This window comes from Heterocephalus glaber, unplaced genomic scaffold, assembly GCF_053883595.1.
Source record: "Heterocephalus glaber isolate CG9 unplaced genomic scaffold, H.glaber_assembly_v1.0 deba00001532, whole genome shotgun sequence".
Taxonomy (NCBI): Eukaryota; Metazoa; Chordata; class Mammalia; order Rodentia; family Bathyergidae; genus Heterocephalus; species Heterocephalus glaber.
Genome location: NW_028258330.1, coordinates 19,169,346 through 19,185,966, shown reverse-complemented (window position 1 = coordinate 19,185,966; position 16,621 = coordinate 19,169,346). Strand labels below are relative to the sequence as shown.

Here is a 16,621-nt window from a genome sequence, read left to right as displayed (position 1 = left end):
TTCCTTATTTTATTCTTAATTTATTTTATTTTTTTTGGTACCGGGGATCAAACTTGGGTCCTTGCACTTGAGAGGCAGGTGGAGGAACCACTGAACTAAATCCCCGGCCTTTTTTCTTAATTTAATTTCTTTTGGTTTTTCCTGGATTTTTGCTGTTCCATGTCCATTTTTGGAGCAGTTTGTCAAGCCCCCCCGCCCCACCAAAAAACCAAAACTGTCTTGGGATGTTTATTGGAACCATGACGAATCTATAGATGAGCTGGGGCTGCCGCTTCTCTGGATCCCAATGGTAGACAGCAAAGATTCTCCAATTCTTCACACCCTCAGAAGTATGATTGTACTGCCTGTTGTTTTAAGCAACTCAGTTTTGGAGGTGGTTTTGTTACAAAGCAACAGCTGCCTAATACAGATCACTCAGCAACTCTGGCATGAGCAACAGGAGACAAGAATGTCCAAAGGGACAGGAGGGACAAGCAAAGGGATAATTCAACCTGGGCAACACCCTCCTGAATCCAGGTGTGTCCTGGCTACCACTGGAGGTTCCACCCACCACATCACTCCAAGTGGCCCTCAGGACACCCCAAGGGTTGAATTTACAACAGAAAAGATTCACAGAGGCACCAGGAAGCCTGCCTTTCTTCTGACTCTACACTGTCTTTCCTGACCTGACTCCTCAGGCCTCTCCTACAGAATGGAGGACTGAGTAAAGTCCAAGTGAAGAGGGCTGCAAAAGGCCACACCCTCTACAACCTCAGATGGAGAACTGGGAGTCAGGGTAGGGGCTACAGAAGCTTCCCGGATACAGGACGGGGTAGGAGGAGACCAGAAAGGAGATATCAAAGATTTTGTTTGCTTGCTTGTTTGCAAGGGCCAGGCTCCAGGAAATGTGGGCTCCATCAGAAATGTTGAGTCTCAGGAGTCCCTGCCCTCCAGAGAGCTGCATGGAGGGAAAGTGCACAAAGCAGACATAGCCAGGCTCCCAGGACAGAGGCCTCCCCTGCTGGGGGTTGGGGACTATGGGACCTTCAATCCTTTGTGGATGGATTCTTGGGCTGGAAGCTGTACCCAGCATGCCCCAGCCCTCAAGAGCAGGGACAACATCAAGCAACTTCTGATGAAGCTTGGGTCCTGGAGCTCCTTGACAAGGCAGGAAGAAACCTCCAAGCTTCAGAAGGTGCAGGAGATCAGTTGACTCGCTGTGTCTGTCCTTGGGATCCAAGTTCCTGGAATGGCTGTCAGTGGTCACCTGTCTACTCATCTCAGGAGCCACCTTTCCCCCACAGATAGGATCTTGGTGTCTAGACTTGACCTGCTGAGATTCTAATGCAGAAGAAAGGGCTGGGGCCCCAGGTTGCAAATCATGTGGCAGGGACCCCTTGTTCCCTTCAGTAATGACCCAAGACCCAGGAAAAACCACAACTTCCCCCATACTTGCCCAAGGGACTTCTAGCATCCTGGTCTCCAAGAAGTGATGTCTCATTTCCATTTTAACCCAAACCCAGATGCCTGAGATGCGGACATCAGTGGCTGAGCAATGGGAGGAAGAGGACTCAGCATTGGAGTTGACCCTACCTTGTAGATCAAAAAGGGCAGCAGGGCACAGGCTTCTCAGGGTGACTGCTGAACTTGGGCAGAGTTCTCAGGGTCTGGGAGCAACAGTGGAGAATGAATGCTGACACAGTCGGCAGGAGCCTCTGCATCTGGGTGGAGGACAGGAGACTCCAGGTGGCTGGGTACTGAGTGGTGAGGGCAGGCCTACTGGGACAGAGGCAGAGGGCAAGACCCCATCCTGCCCTTTCCTTTCCCTCTGCACATCCCCTGGTGCCTCACTTACCCAGGGGCTGGGGGTCTCCAATGGCCACGGACCCCAACTGCACAAGGTAAATGCCACCCAGGCTATGGTTCCTGAGAGGGCCATCTTTGGGCCTGAGCAGTGGGATAAAAGGCCAGGAGGTTGGAAGAGTGACCCTGAGTGGGGCACTGGGGACCATTTTGCCATGGCATGGCACCCAGCCCAAGGTCTACATTGACTGTCCCCGCCCTTCTGCTCTGAGTTACTCTCTCGGGCTTCTTCTTGTCCCTTCTTGAGAAAAGCCCTTGGGATCCAGGCTTCTTTCCTTGGGATCCATGGCCTCCAGGGCTGCCAGCACCTCCTTCCTCCAGCCCTGCTATTTCTTCCCTGCGCTGGCACCACCCCAGCTTCCTGGAACCCTCTAGATGTTGGCATTGCTTAGGTCCCATAGAGAGCTGGATGTCTTTCTGCCCAGTAGGAGCCATACCACCTGTGCTCCTTGCCTTGGTTACCCTGCTGCCCACAGTAACTCCACCCTATCTTTGGTGCCCCTTGCTCCTTCTCCCAGGGTCTTGTCACTTCCTTGATGACAAATTACAGCCACTGCCCCTGAAATGCCCCCTCCCCTGCTATACACCTTGTCCATTCACTACTAAACTGGGCCAAATCCCTGTCAGTGGGCACCTGCGGCCTGCCTGATGTCATGCCCCTGTCTATGATGACCTCTGTCCCCATCTCCAGCCCAAACCTGCTTGTCCTTCAGCTAGCCCAGCGCACTCCCAGGGCCAGGCTGTCAGACATGGCCATAAGGTCCCAGCAAAGGGACAGCCCTAAGTTGACCAGACTTAGTATTTTGTGGCCCTCCTCCCAGGTCACAAAGAATAGGGTTCAGGGCTGTGGCACAAAAGCAGCCACCACCATAGCTGACCAATGGTACAGAAGGCAAAGATGTGTTGGGCTGAACACTGGGGAATTTGAAGGGGTGACAGAGTGATTTGGGCAGAAGTGGCAGAGAGGTCAAAACTCATGAGACAGCTGGAGAGGCCTCAGGAGACACAGGGAGTGCGGACTGCACTGGAAGCTAGAGAAAAACCCTGGCCAAGACAAGGGTGAGGCAGCCACCTGGTGGGAGAATTGGGAGTCTGGAGGGGGTGGGATGGCAGGAAGGGAGTGGAGGGCAAGGCCAGATGCAAATAGAGGCAGGGACCCACATCCTGGGCTCTGCTGCCTCCAGGGTCCTTCTGAACCTGGGAGTGAGGCTGAGGACCCAGCCAGCTTCCCAAGTCCCAAAGAGCTTGGAGGGCTCACCCCCCTCCCCAGTCTGAGTGCTCAGAGCCTACCCACTGCATTCCTGGTCTCTCCTATAGCCCCCGGGGCATCGCTGGAGGTGGAGCCCAGGGAGCCGGAAGTAGCACCAGGCCAGGCCCACCCCAGGGAGCAGAGGGAGCAGGAAGCTGAAGAGCACTGCCAGAAGGAACGTGTCGCCATCTGCAGAGGACAAGGCACTGAGTACTGAGCAGGTGCACCACCTGGGGCCCTCCCACTTGTCCCCCATTGGCGCACTTTCAGGGTGCACTGGGCCACTGTCCACACTGCCACCGAACCCCGGCTTGTCACAGAAGGGTGGAGCCCAGCCTGGAGAGCAGTGGCAGTTATGGTTGCTATTGCAAACCTGCAGAGAAGAAGGAAGAAGGGTCATGTCGAGTCAGGGAGCCCAGTGTCACTCCCACTGCTCAGGTGACTCACCCCATGGTTGTGGCAGGTAGTTAGGCAGCGCTCCAGCTCCTGGGAGGAAGTGTTCTGGCAGCGCCTGTCCTGGCACACCTATGGGCAATGAGCCCATTGGGCAGTGAGGGGGGGACACTTTTGCCTATGGAACTCAAGTGGCCAGAAGGGGTCAGGTGGGCAGGGCTCACCATTCTAGGACCACACTGGGTGCCGGGCTCTACCAGGCCCAAGTCCAGCAAGTCCAGCTGGGCATCGGGGATCACCAGAGCTGCACGACAAGCCACCTGGTGGCCGTCTAAGTGAAGTGTGGACTCCACAGGCAAGATGTGTGGCACTAGGGGGCTGGGCTCCCCGCCCTGGCACTGCAGCTTCCCGCACTGAGTGTCCCTGAGGAGCAAGTGGAGAGTGGTCAACACCGCGAGTGTGGCCCTCCGGGAGCCATGCGTAGCTGTTACTCCCGCACTGTGCTGCTCACCTCTGAGCACAAGGCAGGAAGCGGCCAGAGCCATCCTGGCCGCAATTCCCAGTGGCGTCTCCCGCGGGGTTCACCAGCTGGAAACAGGCCTCGGGGGCTGGGCGGGAGCCTGAAGATCAAAGAGGGGCACTGGGGCAGCGCAGCCGAAGCCCCAGCCCGGTCCACGCTCTGAGAGCCTCAGTTCCTCAGCAGATCCTGCCTACGGGAGGAAAGGGCAGACCCGAGGAGGGGCCAGATGCTAGGGCACGCTCTCACCAGGCCCCCAGAGCTGTGCGCACTGCTGCTCCAGCGTGGGACACGCGCCATCCAGGCAGTAGCCTTGGCCTCCCGCGCAGGGCAAGCCGTCCAGCAGGTAAACATCCGGGGGACAGTGGGGGGAAGAGCCAGTGCAGAACTCAGGGAGGTCACAGTCTCCTGCAGCCTGGCGGCACGGCGAGCCAGCTGGCTTCAGCTGCGCAGGGGCCCGGTTGAGTCAATGGACAGTGACAGATCTGAGCCAAGCTTGTTCAGAGATGGGGAGCCGGCGCGAGGGCCAGGCGACCCGCTCATAGAGGACCAGGGGGCGCCAACCAACCAGGACCAACCCGCCCTCACCAGGCAGCGCGCGCAGCAGTCCCCGTGGGCACACTGGGCCCCCGCATGTAACGAGCAGTTGTGGGCGAAGCAACAGGGGTCTGGGCACTTCTGGGGCCAGAAAAGTGAAACTGGAACAGATGCGGGCACCGCGCCCCTGACCGCTGGAGGAGGGCCAGGCTCGGTCCCCAGAGGTCGGGCAGGCGGACCTGACCTGCTCAGAGCCGCAGTCGCACTCCTCGCCCGCTTCCACGAAGCCGTTCCCGCAGCGCGTAGGCGGGATCTGAAGCCCGGGGTCTGGGGCGTTGTAGAGGCACGCGCCGCCCCCCTTGCGGAAGAAGGCCCGCAGTTGGCGGCGGCTGCAGGCGCTGAAGAGGCGCGGGAACGGGTGCCTAGGGGCGGGGGAGGGCGTCGGGAGCGCAGGACACCCCAGCCCGCACTCAGCCTGGATTCTCAGGCCTGGCGTTGGCCACACCGCAGCCCTACGCGTGCCGTTTGCTCCGGCGTTGGAGCAACCTTGCTAGGTTTTTCTCAAAATCTTCATACTCGTGAGAATCCACTTTACCTGCGTTTCTTCCACTGAGGCCTCATAAACAACCATGAGGACAAGTGGTTGTCACCACCACCATTTTACAAAAGAGAAACTGAGGGATAACCGAAGCAGCACGCAGAGGAATAAGCCTAGGCCCCGCGCCCTAGCCCGCGAGTACCCCGTGGCCGCGGCCATGATGCAGCCGCCTTGCTCTGCCGCGGCCTCCACGCAGCAGCCATCGAGGTCGTGGCTGAGGCCCAGGCTGTGGCCGATCTCATGGGCCATGGTGGCCGCAGCGCCGATGGGGAGCTCCGAGTGGTCCTGGGAGGGTGTGTAAATATCACCGCAGGCGCGAGCGCCGCCCCAGTCCCTGTCCCCAAGGTCCCTGGCTCACCGTGCTCACACCGCCCGAGCTCTCTGCGCGACACATGCCCTCGACGGGCGCCAGGCCCACGGTGGCGCCCCGGAAGGTGCAGCCCCTGAGGGCGGAGCGCGGCGTGACCGGGCGGGGCCGGGAGTCTGGGCCACCCTGCCTGCCACTCACTTAGGGGTCAGAGGCACCCACGTGAGTAGCTGCGCCGAGTCGTGCGGCCGCCGTGCCCACAGCCCCCGGCGCCACTTCAGGAAGTCCCAGAGCGTGGCGTTGGCGTCGGGTGTGACGCGGCTGTGGTCTTGCTCTGTCCACACTTCCAGGCCTGTCAGCACCACCTGGATGTCCAGCGTCCTGAGGATCTGAGGAGGGGGAGGCTTGAGGTCCCTTGGAGGCGGCACCTCTCTCCCTGCCCTGCCACACCACCTCTCCCCACCTCCCCAACCTGGTCTACATAACTGGCAACCTCCAGGAGACGCTCTTTGGTATGGTTCAAGTTCCGGTGCTGGGTCAAGTACTGGGAAGGCAGAAAAACCCCGGCGGGCGCAGTGAGGGGCTATGCTGGCCCCGCCCCAGACCCGCTCAACTCCTGGGGCTGCCCTCACCAGGGAGTGGTCGGCTACTACGTATAGCTCCAGGTACCTCTGGCCCCTGGGGGCTTCTCGCCTCTCCTGTGGAGGGGCAAATGGTGACCTTCAGTGGCAGGCTGCTGGCCTTGAGTCCTGCCTGACCACCAACCCCAACTCCCAGAAAGAGCACTCTTAAAAAGTTGGCCCGAACTTGTTTCTTCAGCCTCTGAGTTAAAATACCAGGATGGGTGGCCCCGGCCTGGAGTGTGCCTTCCTGTCTCCTCTGATTTGGGGGAACTACATAGGCACACTGTGTTCACTCTCCCACCGAGATCTGTGCCCCTGACCCTGCTCTGAGGGGCAGGACGAAGCCTGGCCATGCCCCCTTTGTCCTCGGGGTCACTGTAGCTGCAGGTCCCTTTACAGGTGAGCAGCCTCTCCATCCGGAAAGTCCTGTGGGTTGAGAGGTCCTCTGGGTCTCCAGGTGGCCAGGGCTGCAGGTAATAGCTGGCATTGCTGTTGAGCCTGATCAAGCCCCTAGGTGGAAAGGGGTGAGAGTGGGCTGTCAGGGAGCTCTGGACTCATCCTGGGCCCAAGCCCCAGCCCCAGAACTACTCACCTCATCCCAGAGCAGGTGCTGAGCATAACCGAAGAGTTGGGGAAGCCCCTCACTCTCCCGTGGTAGTGACAGTGGTCCTGGAGAGGAAGGAACCTGAGCCCAAACCTCAGCCAGGGCAGAAGCCAAGAGGGAACGGGAGCAGGAAGGGGAGGGGAGGGGTGGCTCCAACTTCCCCTAGGAACGGAGTTGGAGGGTTGGGGTAGGGATCGTGAGGAGCTATCCCAGGTGCCATCCCCAGCACCCTCACCCTGTCCTCAGAGCCCACAGAAGTGTCTCACCATGTGGTTGGGGACCAGCACCACTGGCTGGCCATCTTGGCTATAGTGGGTTTCTGTGTAACCAGCAGCCAGCAGCCTGCTGGGAGAGGATGTTTAGGAATCACTCACATAGCCCAGCCTCCTCCCAGTCTCCCTCCCTGAATGCTAATTGAGCAGCTCTAGGAGTGAGGCACCCTCAGAGAGAGAAAGGTGAAGGTCAGAAAGAGCCCTCTGGATGGCTTAGATGTGGGAGATGGGAGCAGGGGAAGCGCCAGGGAGGAGCAGGAAGAGATGGAGGGCCTGTGCTCCCATGGGACCTGCAGCAGGCAGCTAGGCCAACAGGTCAGGAGGGGAAGGCTCAGGAGATGCTGCTGAGAAGGTGGGACTTGGAGCCAAAGAATTGTGGGGGAAGCCCGGAAGCCTGCTGTCTACCTCTTGGCTACCCAGGCCTCCCTTTCATCTCCTTCACATCTTCTCCTCAGGCCTCTAGACCCAACACGGCTCCTGATGCCCCTCAATGATGCTCACTGCCTGCTTCCAGAGGAAACAGCCCACACCTGCTCCTACCCTGCTCCCTTGAGCACAGACTCCCATTCCCACCTTCTCAAGGTTCATTCCAGTGATGATTCTGTCCTCAGGACCCTTCCCCCTGGATGGATCAACTGTAAGCTGATCACTCCTTAAAGAAAATTCTTGGCTCCAACTTCACCGTGGCCTCTACCTCCAGACTCCCAAAGACCTGTGATATCTGCTTTTCCACCTCCCAATCATTCCTCCACCTCCTCCAGCCTTGCTCCCCACTGTGTGTGGGAATGTGCACACATGCCGTGCAGACACACACACACACACACACACACACACACACACACGCACCATTCCGTATGTAGGGACACTGAGTCCCTGGAAACCATGGTTAAGCATGGTGGAACTTGTTTGTTCCAGTTGCATCTGACTCCACAAGGGAGAATAAAACACACAGTGCTCAGAACAGGGCCTGCCGTGAGACTCAGTAAGTGATACCAATGGATAATGAGTCTGGATGGTCGTAAGACCCCATGCTCCATGCTGGGCACCCACTCACTCAGCCTGAGCCTTATGGACCTGCTCATTCACCAGCTCAAAATCTGGCTGTGTGTGTCCAGGATCTGCAGCTCTAAAATGCCTTCCTTGTGAGCTGTCCCTGCTGGGGCCCCTAAACTCATTTCCTCCCACTTTCTTCCTTGCAGATGTTTACTCTCCAGTTAGGCACATTGGCGCCCTGAATGTGCTTTGATTCTTGTTGCTGCTGTATCTTTGTCCCCTCTGTCCCTTTAGCCTGGAGTGCTGTCCCATCTGTGGAAACAGCTGAGATTCAACATTAGGTGGTGCTCACTGGTCTCCAGCAGGAAGCTGCCGAGCTGCTGCACAGTTGGGTCATAGAATGTGCCCACCCTGGGGCTCACCCAGCTTTAACAGTCCACTTCAGCCTCCAGGGGGCCAGCCATGGGCTGAGGTGACTACTGTCACCTGAGTCCCTTCTGAGTCCCCTTTTTCTTCAGCCTACCTCAGGGATCCACATCAGTTCTTCTTGACTTCAGCCACACCACAGCCTGGTACTTACTGGTTCTTCTCCAGCTCAAGCAGGAACTCCTGGCCTTCAGCTTCCAAGGCCACCAGGCCTGAGTCTAGTGTCGAGATCTAGGTAAAAAGAAGTGAGTGCAGGCTGTGATGGGAGCAGGAGGATGTGGAGCTGGCTCTTGAGAAAGTTCACAGGCATGGCAGGCCTGTGAGTCATGTGGAGTCATGGAGGGCACAGACAGGCATGGGATGAGAACATCTAAAGATGTTCCCAAACTTGGACTGTTTGTTGCTGTGACAACAGTCACATAAAGTGCATAAACATAGAGTGTCAGGGGTGTGCCATGTCCTCCCTAGAGACAAGGAGACCCAGAAAGGCACCCAGCTTTTCCCAGAGTTACTGGGCCTTCCCCTTGGCCTGCCCTCTTCTTTTGTGCGCAGAAAAGGCATGAGCAGGTGAGGAAGACAGTGGAGTCCAAAGGGCATCATTATGAGGGACGTCGTGTAGCTCAGGCCTCCTTATAGCCTCTGTGCTATGAGAGAACTTGTTTCTGTATCTTTTTTTTTTTTTTTTGAGGTGCTGGGGACGGCACCTAGGGCCACACATATGCTGGGCAAGTGCTCTACCACTGAGCTACAGCCCCACCCCCTGTGTCTGTCTCTTGCTGGCACTCATTCCCTCTAGAATGCAGACTTTATTCGTCCACCTCTGATTCTAGCAAACTGCCCTCTCCTCCAGTTTTTCATGGCTCCAGCAAGCCTGCCTCACACCTGAGCTCACAGAGTAAATATGGACCCCATCGCAGTCTTTCACCCCTAGAAATCACCAAGGCCTTCTCCCCACACTCTTTGCCACTTCTTCCTCATGGGAGCACCTCATCTTCCCCACCTTGTTCACTCAGCCTGTGGGGAGGGCCCAGAGTTGGAACCACCTCAGGAGATTCCTGAAGGGGGGCTGCTGTATCTTTGGAATGTTTGCCCCCACCCTGGCTGGCCCTCCCCTTTTTATCCTAAAATGCACTGGGCTGTGACCCAGGCCAGGGGGCTCAGAGTCAGGGGAGGGCTTCCCTTGCAGGTGGGGAGCAGACAGCCCTCATTTCCCCAGCCAGTCCCTGCAAGGCCCATGCATGAGCTCATGCGGCTGGAATGTCACTGGTTTATTGGAAAAACTTTGCACTAGGAGAAGGGCACTGGCTCAGATGGTAGGCCACACTTGAGGTCCCTGTCCCTCTGCAGCCCCTGCAGCCTTCTCTTCTTGCCTTCCTGGTAAGCGCCCCCCCCCCATGTGAGCATCCCCCTCCTGAAATGTGAGTGTCCTGTCTTTAGAGGATGCCCTGCCGAACCTGTCTTCTGCCTGGCTTTCCTCTCCTGGCAAGCTTCCTGAGGACAAAGGCCAGAGTTGGCGAAGCAGGCTCTCTAGGATTCTCCTCTGGGTCACAGCCCAGGTCAGACAGAGAGGCCCACATTTTAGGTGATCCCAGCATGTGCCAGCCTACCCCTCTGCCACAGATGTCCAGAAGGATATCAAAGCACAGACCAGTTGAGTGGGGGCCCTGGAGGTCTGAAGATCCCCAGTGAAGGCCCTAGTTTGGGGCCCCCAGTCTTCATAGCAGGACTCTCCAGTCTTTGCTGGGACAGTGGGGCTGTGCTATCTTCCCTGGAAATGCAGAACTGAGTGCTTTCAGGCTTCAGCAGGTCTCAGGCTTCTGGGCCCAAAGAGCTGTGTGTCTGTGGGCAATTTTCCAACCTTTCTAGGCTTCAGTTTGCCCCTCTGTGAAATGGGCACACCAAGGCTACTGGCTTCTTTGTTTGCAGTGCAGATGCTATGGCCTGAACAGAGGGGGCGCGGTTACTGTGGAAGCATATGATGGGTAGGAGTTGAGAGGAGGCAGGGCAGATGTTCTGAGGAAGCAAAATGGAGTGGGCTGGTATCTAGGGGCACAAGAGAGTGACCATTGCCTCTGGCTACAGGTGGATTCCACAGGAGGCAATGAGGCTGATGTTTCAGGACCCTCAATGGCAGGGCCCTGGGAGGGACAATAGTGTGGTCATGGGGTCATCTGCTCTGGTAAACTCAGCCAAAGGAAGATATTTCGGTGTCTTTTTAAAGAGGCTCCTGAAGAGCCTCAGGCCCCCCCAACTCTGGGTCATCTCTGCCTGGTGGGGGTGGGGTAGTCTGAATAATTCAGGGAAGAGGGAGGGGAGGGGGAGAGGGAGGGTGCTGGAAATGATTTCCATGTGTGCAGGCTCTTGCCTTCTAGTTGCTTCTCCACTCTGCCCTGCCTGCCCACCCAGGGAGAGGGGCAGAAAATTGCTGAGCTACCATTGAGGGAAGGGCAATGGGGCTGGGAGACCCCAGACCCCTTCAGAGGATGGGGTAACGGCACTGACCGGCTCTTTCAGGACGATGGTGAGCCAGGGTTGTCCATCCAGGACCCAGGGGGTGGTGACTGGCTCTCCAGAAGTATTTCCTGCAGTGAGGACAGCATAGAGTAAGAGTGGCTTGAGGAGCAGGGAGGAGTAGGGAGAGCAGAGGGTCAGGGACAGAGACATGGGAGGCCCTGAGGGGCAGGCTCCATCCCCAATGCTTTGGGCTCAGCCTAGGGACAGGCAGGCACTCGTGGGACATCCTTGGACCTGAGAAGCCACCAGTGAGGGGCAGAGAGAGACAAGAGCCTGGGAAGGAAGAGCTAAGCCAGGGATCTGGGAGCTGCCTGACCTTGGGGGGCAGGCTTGTGGTCGGAGGTCACAAGAAAGAGGACCAGGCGCCCAGTACAGAGGGGAGGGGTGGGAGGAGGCAGCTATGGGTATTTTTAGACTAGGCAGTAGATGCCTTTAGGGTGAGCGATCTGCCAGAAGGCTGCCTCTGTCTCTTCAACCATCGGAGAGAAACAGCCAGATGTTGTCTTGGGAGTCCACTTTGTACAGGGCTCCCCTTGGGAGGACCTCCCCTTTCTGAGGACCCAGGCCCAGAAGCCCCTGCTTTTGTGTTCAAAGAGAGGGGGACCCAGGGCACAGAGCCTCAGTCCTTCCAGCCAGGTTGTGCCTGGGGGTCTCTAGGAGGAATGCCAGAGCCAAACATTGCTCAGAGGGATCTGCAGTGCTCCTGCTCTCCCCCACCCATTCTCACAACCAACCCAGTAGGAGCCTGCAACCAGCCCTCCCACCCCTCTGCCACTTGGTTCCTGGAGCAAGCCTGGCTCCCAGGAAAGACAGCTGCCCACCCACTGCCCAACGCTGAGCCCAGACCTACCCATGTGGATGGCCACCTGTGGAGGGGGTCCAGCCCCTCCTGGTCCCCCCCTCAACTCCTTCTTCCTGCACCTCCTCTTCCAGACCTCAGGCATGGAAGATCTGGAGTGATATAGTTGCAGGAGTTCCCTGCCCCGCAAGGAGCCCTGCTTAATTGATGACTGAGTTGACATCAGGCAGGTGGGGGAAGGGGGCTACAGCCCACTGCCTTGCTACAGAGGCTGAAGGAACTAGTGTGAGAGACTACGACCGGGTCTGGAAAGAGGTGATAGCTGACCCCAGAGAGGGCTTAACTGGGTGTGGAGAGCCAGGACTTGCTAGCCCAAGCCTCCGAGGACACAGGGTGTGGGTACGGTGTGGCCCTGCACACGCTTGCTGCCCACTGGCACCGTGGCATAGGGACAGAGATGGAGCTGAGTTCCGGGCCCAAGGAGAGGAGTCAAAGGGCTCAGTCTGGGTTGGGGAGCATAGAGCCCCTCTCTCCCAGGAGTCCCATCCCACCCCCTGGCCCCAGGCTAGACCTTTGAGGGTATAGAGCAGTGGGATGTCTAGGAATGGTCCCCAAAGGCATGGTATCTGTCACCTTCCCCTTCCAGGCCAGAGCAGATCAGGTGCCCCTACCTATGGTCCCCAACACAGCTGTGCAACTGCAACCCGCCCAGCTGCCTGCCCAGCACAGGCCTCCATGCCTCCTCCCTGGGTGCCCTTTCTGCCCTCCTGCCAGGGACTTGCGACAGAAGATCTGGCAAATCCTCCCACCAAGCGGCCCCACCTTGCTGGGAGTTCAGGGAGGCTCCCCTGGAAGAGAGCTGCAGGCTTAGCAGGCACTGCCAAGCAGACCCTGTCTGGAGAAGTCCTTGTCTGTCTAACCAAACAAGGCAACTCTATAAACAGTATGCATGCGGCCCGGCCGGGGAAGGTAAGGAGCCCTGGGACAGAGGGAGCTGCGGGCAGCACAGGACGCAAGAGGCTCAGTGGGTCTGGAGGAGGAGACCTGCTGGCCCTGGGCCCTGGAGATTGAGAAGTGTCCACCCTGTGGGTCGTGACACTGGAGACTCCAGGCAGCAGGCTCTGGGGCTGGGCAGCTGCTGGGAGGCCACCTTGCCTCCTGCTTTACCCTGGTGGTGCTGGGGGGAAATGTGGGCGAGATGGCCTGATGCCAGCCCAAGCCATGAGCCTCCCGACCAGGTCTCATGGGTGCCCACACAAATCCTTTCGGTGCCCGGTCCTCCTGCTCAGGCGGTGCCTGGGCTTGAGACCTTTCATGTGCTGGCCCTGACCCGGGGGTTACCCATCCCCACCTCTGCCACCCACCTGCCCGCAGCCTCACCTGGAAGCAACCAAGCGCCAGACACTGGCCCCCGAGACAGCAGCAGTAGTGACAGCAGCCACCGCGGCACCGCCAATCCCGGAGCTCTCAGCGAGCCCCTGCCCATGGCTGGAAGCGCCTGGGCCTCCAGCCCCTGGCCGCCGGCTGCCGGCTCCGCCTTGACTGGATGGAGGCGGCCCCACGTCCGGCGCAGCCAGTCCGGCCAACGCCAACGCCTCACGGTCAGACCTGGCCCTCCAGACCGACCCGACCAGCGCCGGGGAGAAGGAGGTTGGAGCGGGCGGGGCAGCACCCAGCACTTGCAGAGCAGAGGGTGGGACGGGACGGGGCGGGGACCGCGGGGAAGGTTCTTAGAGGACCACAGGGGTGGGGGTTGAGGCCGAGGCCAGGGCTGGGAGCAGCCCCTGCGCGATCTCCTGGGACCACTTCTGTCCCCCGTCCTGCTCAGAGGGAGACCCAGCAAGGGGTCATCCACCCGCGCTGAGTGCCCCCCGGGAAGGAGGCTGTCAGGTGCCGCTGTCTCCAGCGGCTGTGGCCACCAGCCCGTGTGGATGGGGAGAGCAAAGGCCCGCCGTCCTTGGGGCTTCGGTTCCAGAAAAGGGAGATGAGGCGGGACAGGCCCAGGAGGTAGGGCCTGGCAGGAGGTCAGGATTGTACAGAGCCACACACTCCCCGGCAAGGGGAGACTTTCGGTCTTAGTAACATCTGTTTCGTGTTATAAAGCCTTGTTTGTTTGAGTACTAGGTACAAAATATTCTGATAGGGAGGGATGTTAATTTTTAAGCAAATCTGTTTGTTCCTGAGAATTTGGAATTAGTAATTCGGTTAGTAAAAAGTTCAGAAAAAAACAAAAAAAGGTTCAACAGTGAGAGAAGCCTACACTAATGTGATTCAAACATCAGAAAGCCTGACAGTGTGGCACTGTGGAATCCCATCGGCAGTCCCAGCTACTCTAGAGGCCAAGGCAGGAAGATCACTCCAGCCCAGGAATTCTGGGTCAGCCTGGGCAGTAAAGCAAAACCCATTCTGAATTTTTTTTAAAAAGTATAATAAAATGCGTAGGGAAAAGTCTTCCTATCTCTTCAGTCTCTATCCTTTCAATTGCCACTCCCCACAGGAGTAACGTTTCATTTCCTGCATAGGCTTTTAGACTTCTATAGAGACCCAAGACAATACTTTTTCTTTTTCCTCTCATTAACATTTTTCTACACCTTGACTTTTCTGTTTACTTAACTCACTTTGGGTATCAGTGCATTTAAAAGGTCCTCATTACTGTTGTTTTTATTATTCTTAATTATTAGTTTAGGGTTTAAATCAACTTCCAAAAACAGTTTTATTAAGATATCATGTACATACAATAAATTGCATGTAAGTATAGTTAAATGAGCTTAATAATTGTATATACCAATATAACCATCACCACAGTGTGATTCATTTCCATCATTCCCCAAAAGCTGCCTTTGCCCCTTCCCAAGACTCTCCTATTCCCAACCCCAGACAATTACTGATTGTTTTTGTCCATAGGTGCGTTTTGCCTGTGCATATAAATGGAATTATACAGCATACACTCTTCTGTCTGGCTTTCTTCCCCCTTTATGACTTTTTTGAGATTCATTTACACTGTTCTGTGTGTCAAAAAACAGTCATGTCTTGCTTAAAGACGGGGTTTATTCTGAGAAATATTTCATCTAGAGATTTCATTGGCCAGGCATGATAGTGCACACCTGTAATCCCAGCCACTCAAGAGGACAAGGCAGAAGGAGCCCAAGTTTGAGATCAGCCTGGGCAACTTAGAACCTGCTTTAAAATTTAAAAAACAAAACAAACACAAGGCAGAAGGCAGAACCACTGAGCTAAATCCCTGGCCCTCAAAAACATTTTTTTAGAAGACTGGAAATAGCTCAGTAGTGAAGTGCTTGTCTAGTGTGCATGAGGCCTTTGGTTCAGTGCCCAGTTCTGTGTGTGTGTGTGTGTGTGTGTGTGTGTGTGTGTGTGTGAGAGAGAGAGAGAGAGAGAGAGAGAGAGAGAGAGAGAACAAAACAGAGTGTGCGCTTACTGAACCTAGTTGGTTCTATAGATGGTAGAGCCTATTGTTCCCAAGCTACAGCCCTGTCCAGCATGTTCCTGTAGGGAATGCTGCAGGTAATTGAAACATAATGGAAAGTATTTCTGTTTCTAAACATACCTAAACGTAGAATAGGTGACAGGAATTTTTCAGCTGCATTAGAATCTTATGGGACTGTTCATACAATCCATCACTGACTGAAACGTTGTGTGGTATACAATGGTAGCCTCAGTGTATTAGCTACTTTCCCCTTATTGGAACAAAATACCTGACACTCACGACTTAAAGGAGGCTCATGGCTCATGGCTCATGGTTTCAGTGTATGGTCATCTGGCTCCAAGGCAGAGAGGGCCTGGTGGAAGGGCCTGGCAGAGCAAAGCTGTTCAACCATGGCATCCACGAAGCAGAGAGATGTCTCCTCGTTCAGGGGCCCTTCCCGACCCAAAGCCAGGCTGCCATCTCTGCACAATACTTCCCACCATGCGTGATCCTCATGGAGGATCATAGTTGTTCACCTCCTCTCTCCCTGGACCCAGAGCTCCACGGTGCCTGGAAACTTGTGTCTTCTTCACAACCTGGGAGAGGGTGCTGAGCAGTCATCCTCCCAAACCAAAGGCTCTTAGCCTCTGACTCCTTTCCCTGAACACTGTGTTTGAAACATTACCTGTACCATTGTCTAAAGTCATAGCTCTTGTTCATTGTCCTGTAACATTCCATTGTGGGAACAAAGCACAGTTTATATTGCCTTTCTACTGCTATTGTGTATCATGGTCTCTATTTCTGGCTCTGATAGGTACCATTGCTGTGAACATTCTCATACTAGTCTTACAGTGACATAAACTCTCATTTCTTGAGTAAATACCCAGGGGTGGAATGTCAGGGTCATAGAAATGTTTCAGCTTTAGTAGATATTCTCAGGTTGTTTCCCAAAGTTGTCATACATACTGTACAGTGCCATTTATATAAAGTTCAAAAGCAGGAAAAAGCAATCTATGGTGTTAGAAGTCAAGATAGTAGCAGCCCTTGGGGGACTGCGACTGGGAGAGAACTTGAGGGGGGTCTCTGGTGACACTACAGTTTGTTTTTTTCTTTTTTTTTTGACACTACAGTTTGTTTCTTGATCTGTGCTGGGAGCATGGTTGTTTACTTTTGGAAAAGTCATTGAACTATACACACTTATAATGTGTGCACTTTTCTATATGTTACACTTCAATTACAAGTTTATTTCAAAAGTCTAGGAGGCCTTCAGACAAAGGACCCAACTGAGCTCCCTCCAACCCAAGGTGGACATACATCGCCTGGAAGGGATACAGATACAGATGAAGACTCCACATGTCCCCAAATCCTCTTCCATGGCCATCTGCAATTCTCCCTTCTTACTCTCTTCTCCAGACAGCCTCCATATCTGACTACATTTAATTTGCTCTGTCTCTGTCCCACCCTTGGGTTTAACCCAAGGTTTCCACCTTCCCACTCAACAACAAGGTAGAAGAAACAAGTGG

General features: G+C 55.8%; 1 protein-coding gene across 7 annotated transcripts; it reads right to left on the bottom strand.

Annotated features, from left to right (window-relative positions):
- On the bottom strand, positions 1-13,658 carry Adam33 (ADAM metallopeptidase domain 33). 7 transcript variants are annotated; one of them, XM_013070702.3, is made up of 21 exons: positions 13,055-13,658; positions 10,864-10,943; positions 8,516-8,592; positions 6,937-7,015; positions 6,659-6,735; positions 6,387-6,576; positions 6,076-6,141; positions 5,916-5,987; positions 5,666-5,832; positions 5,495-5,579; positions 5,279-5,421; positions 4,783-4,960; positions 4,590-4,679; positions 4,251-4,446; positions 3,996-4,104; positions 3,709-3,907; positions 3,539-3,616; positions 3,356-3,464; positions 3,133-3,280; positions 1,835-1,926; positions 1-1,527 (listed from the first exon to the last, which is right to left on the bottom strand). In XM_013070702.3, exons 1-21 carry the CDS (start codon positions 13,158-13,160, stop codon positions 752-754), a joined length of 3,117 nt encoding a protein of 1,038 aa, XP_012926156.2. In that variant the 5' UTR covers positions 13,161-13,658; the 3' UTR covers positions 1-751. The 7 variants fall into 7 exon arrangements, with proteins under 7 accessions (XP_012926156.2, XP_021110654.2, XP_021110656.2 ...); XM_021254995.2 differs by having other exon boundaries at positions 6,937-7,012; XM_021254997.2 differs by lacking the exon at positions 4,590-4,679.
- Positions 13,659-16,621: the final 2,963 nt, after the last annotated feature.

Bases quoted from the DNA above. Each gene is read 5' to 3' on its own strand.
- Adam33 (XM_013070702.3), bottom strand. From the start codon at position 13,160: ATGGGCAGGGGCTCGCTGAGAGCTCCGGGATTGGCGGTGCCGCGGTGG. The intron at 5,422-5,494 runs GTGAGCCAGGGA...ACACCCTCCCAG, and splicing joins GCTCGGGCGGTGTGAGCACG to GACCACTCGGAGCTCCCCAT. The intron at 1,528-1,834 runs GTAAGTGAGGCA...CCCATTGCTCAG, and splicing joins TGGAGACCCCCAGCCCCTGG to CCACTGATGTCCGCATCTCA.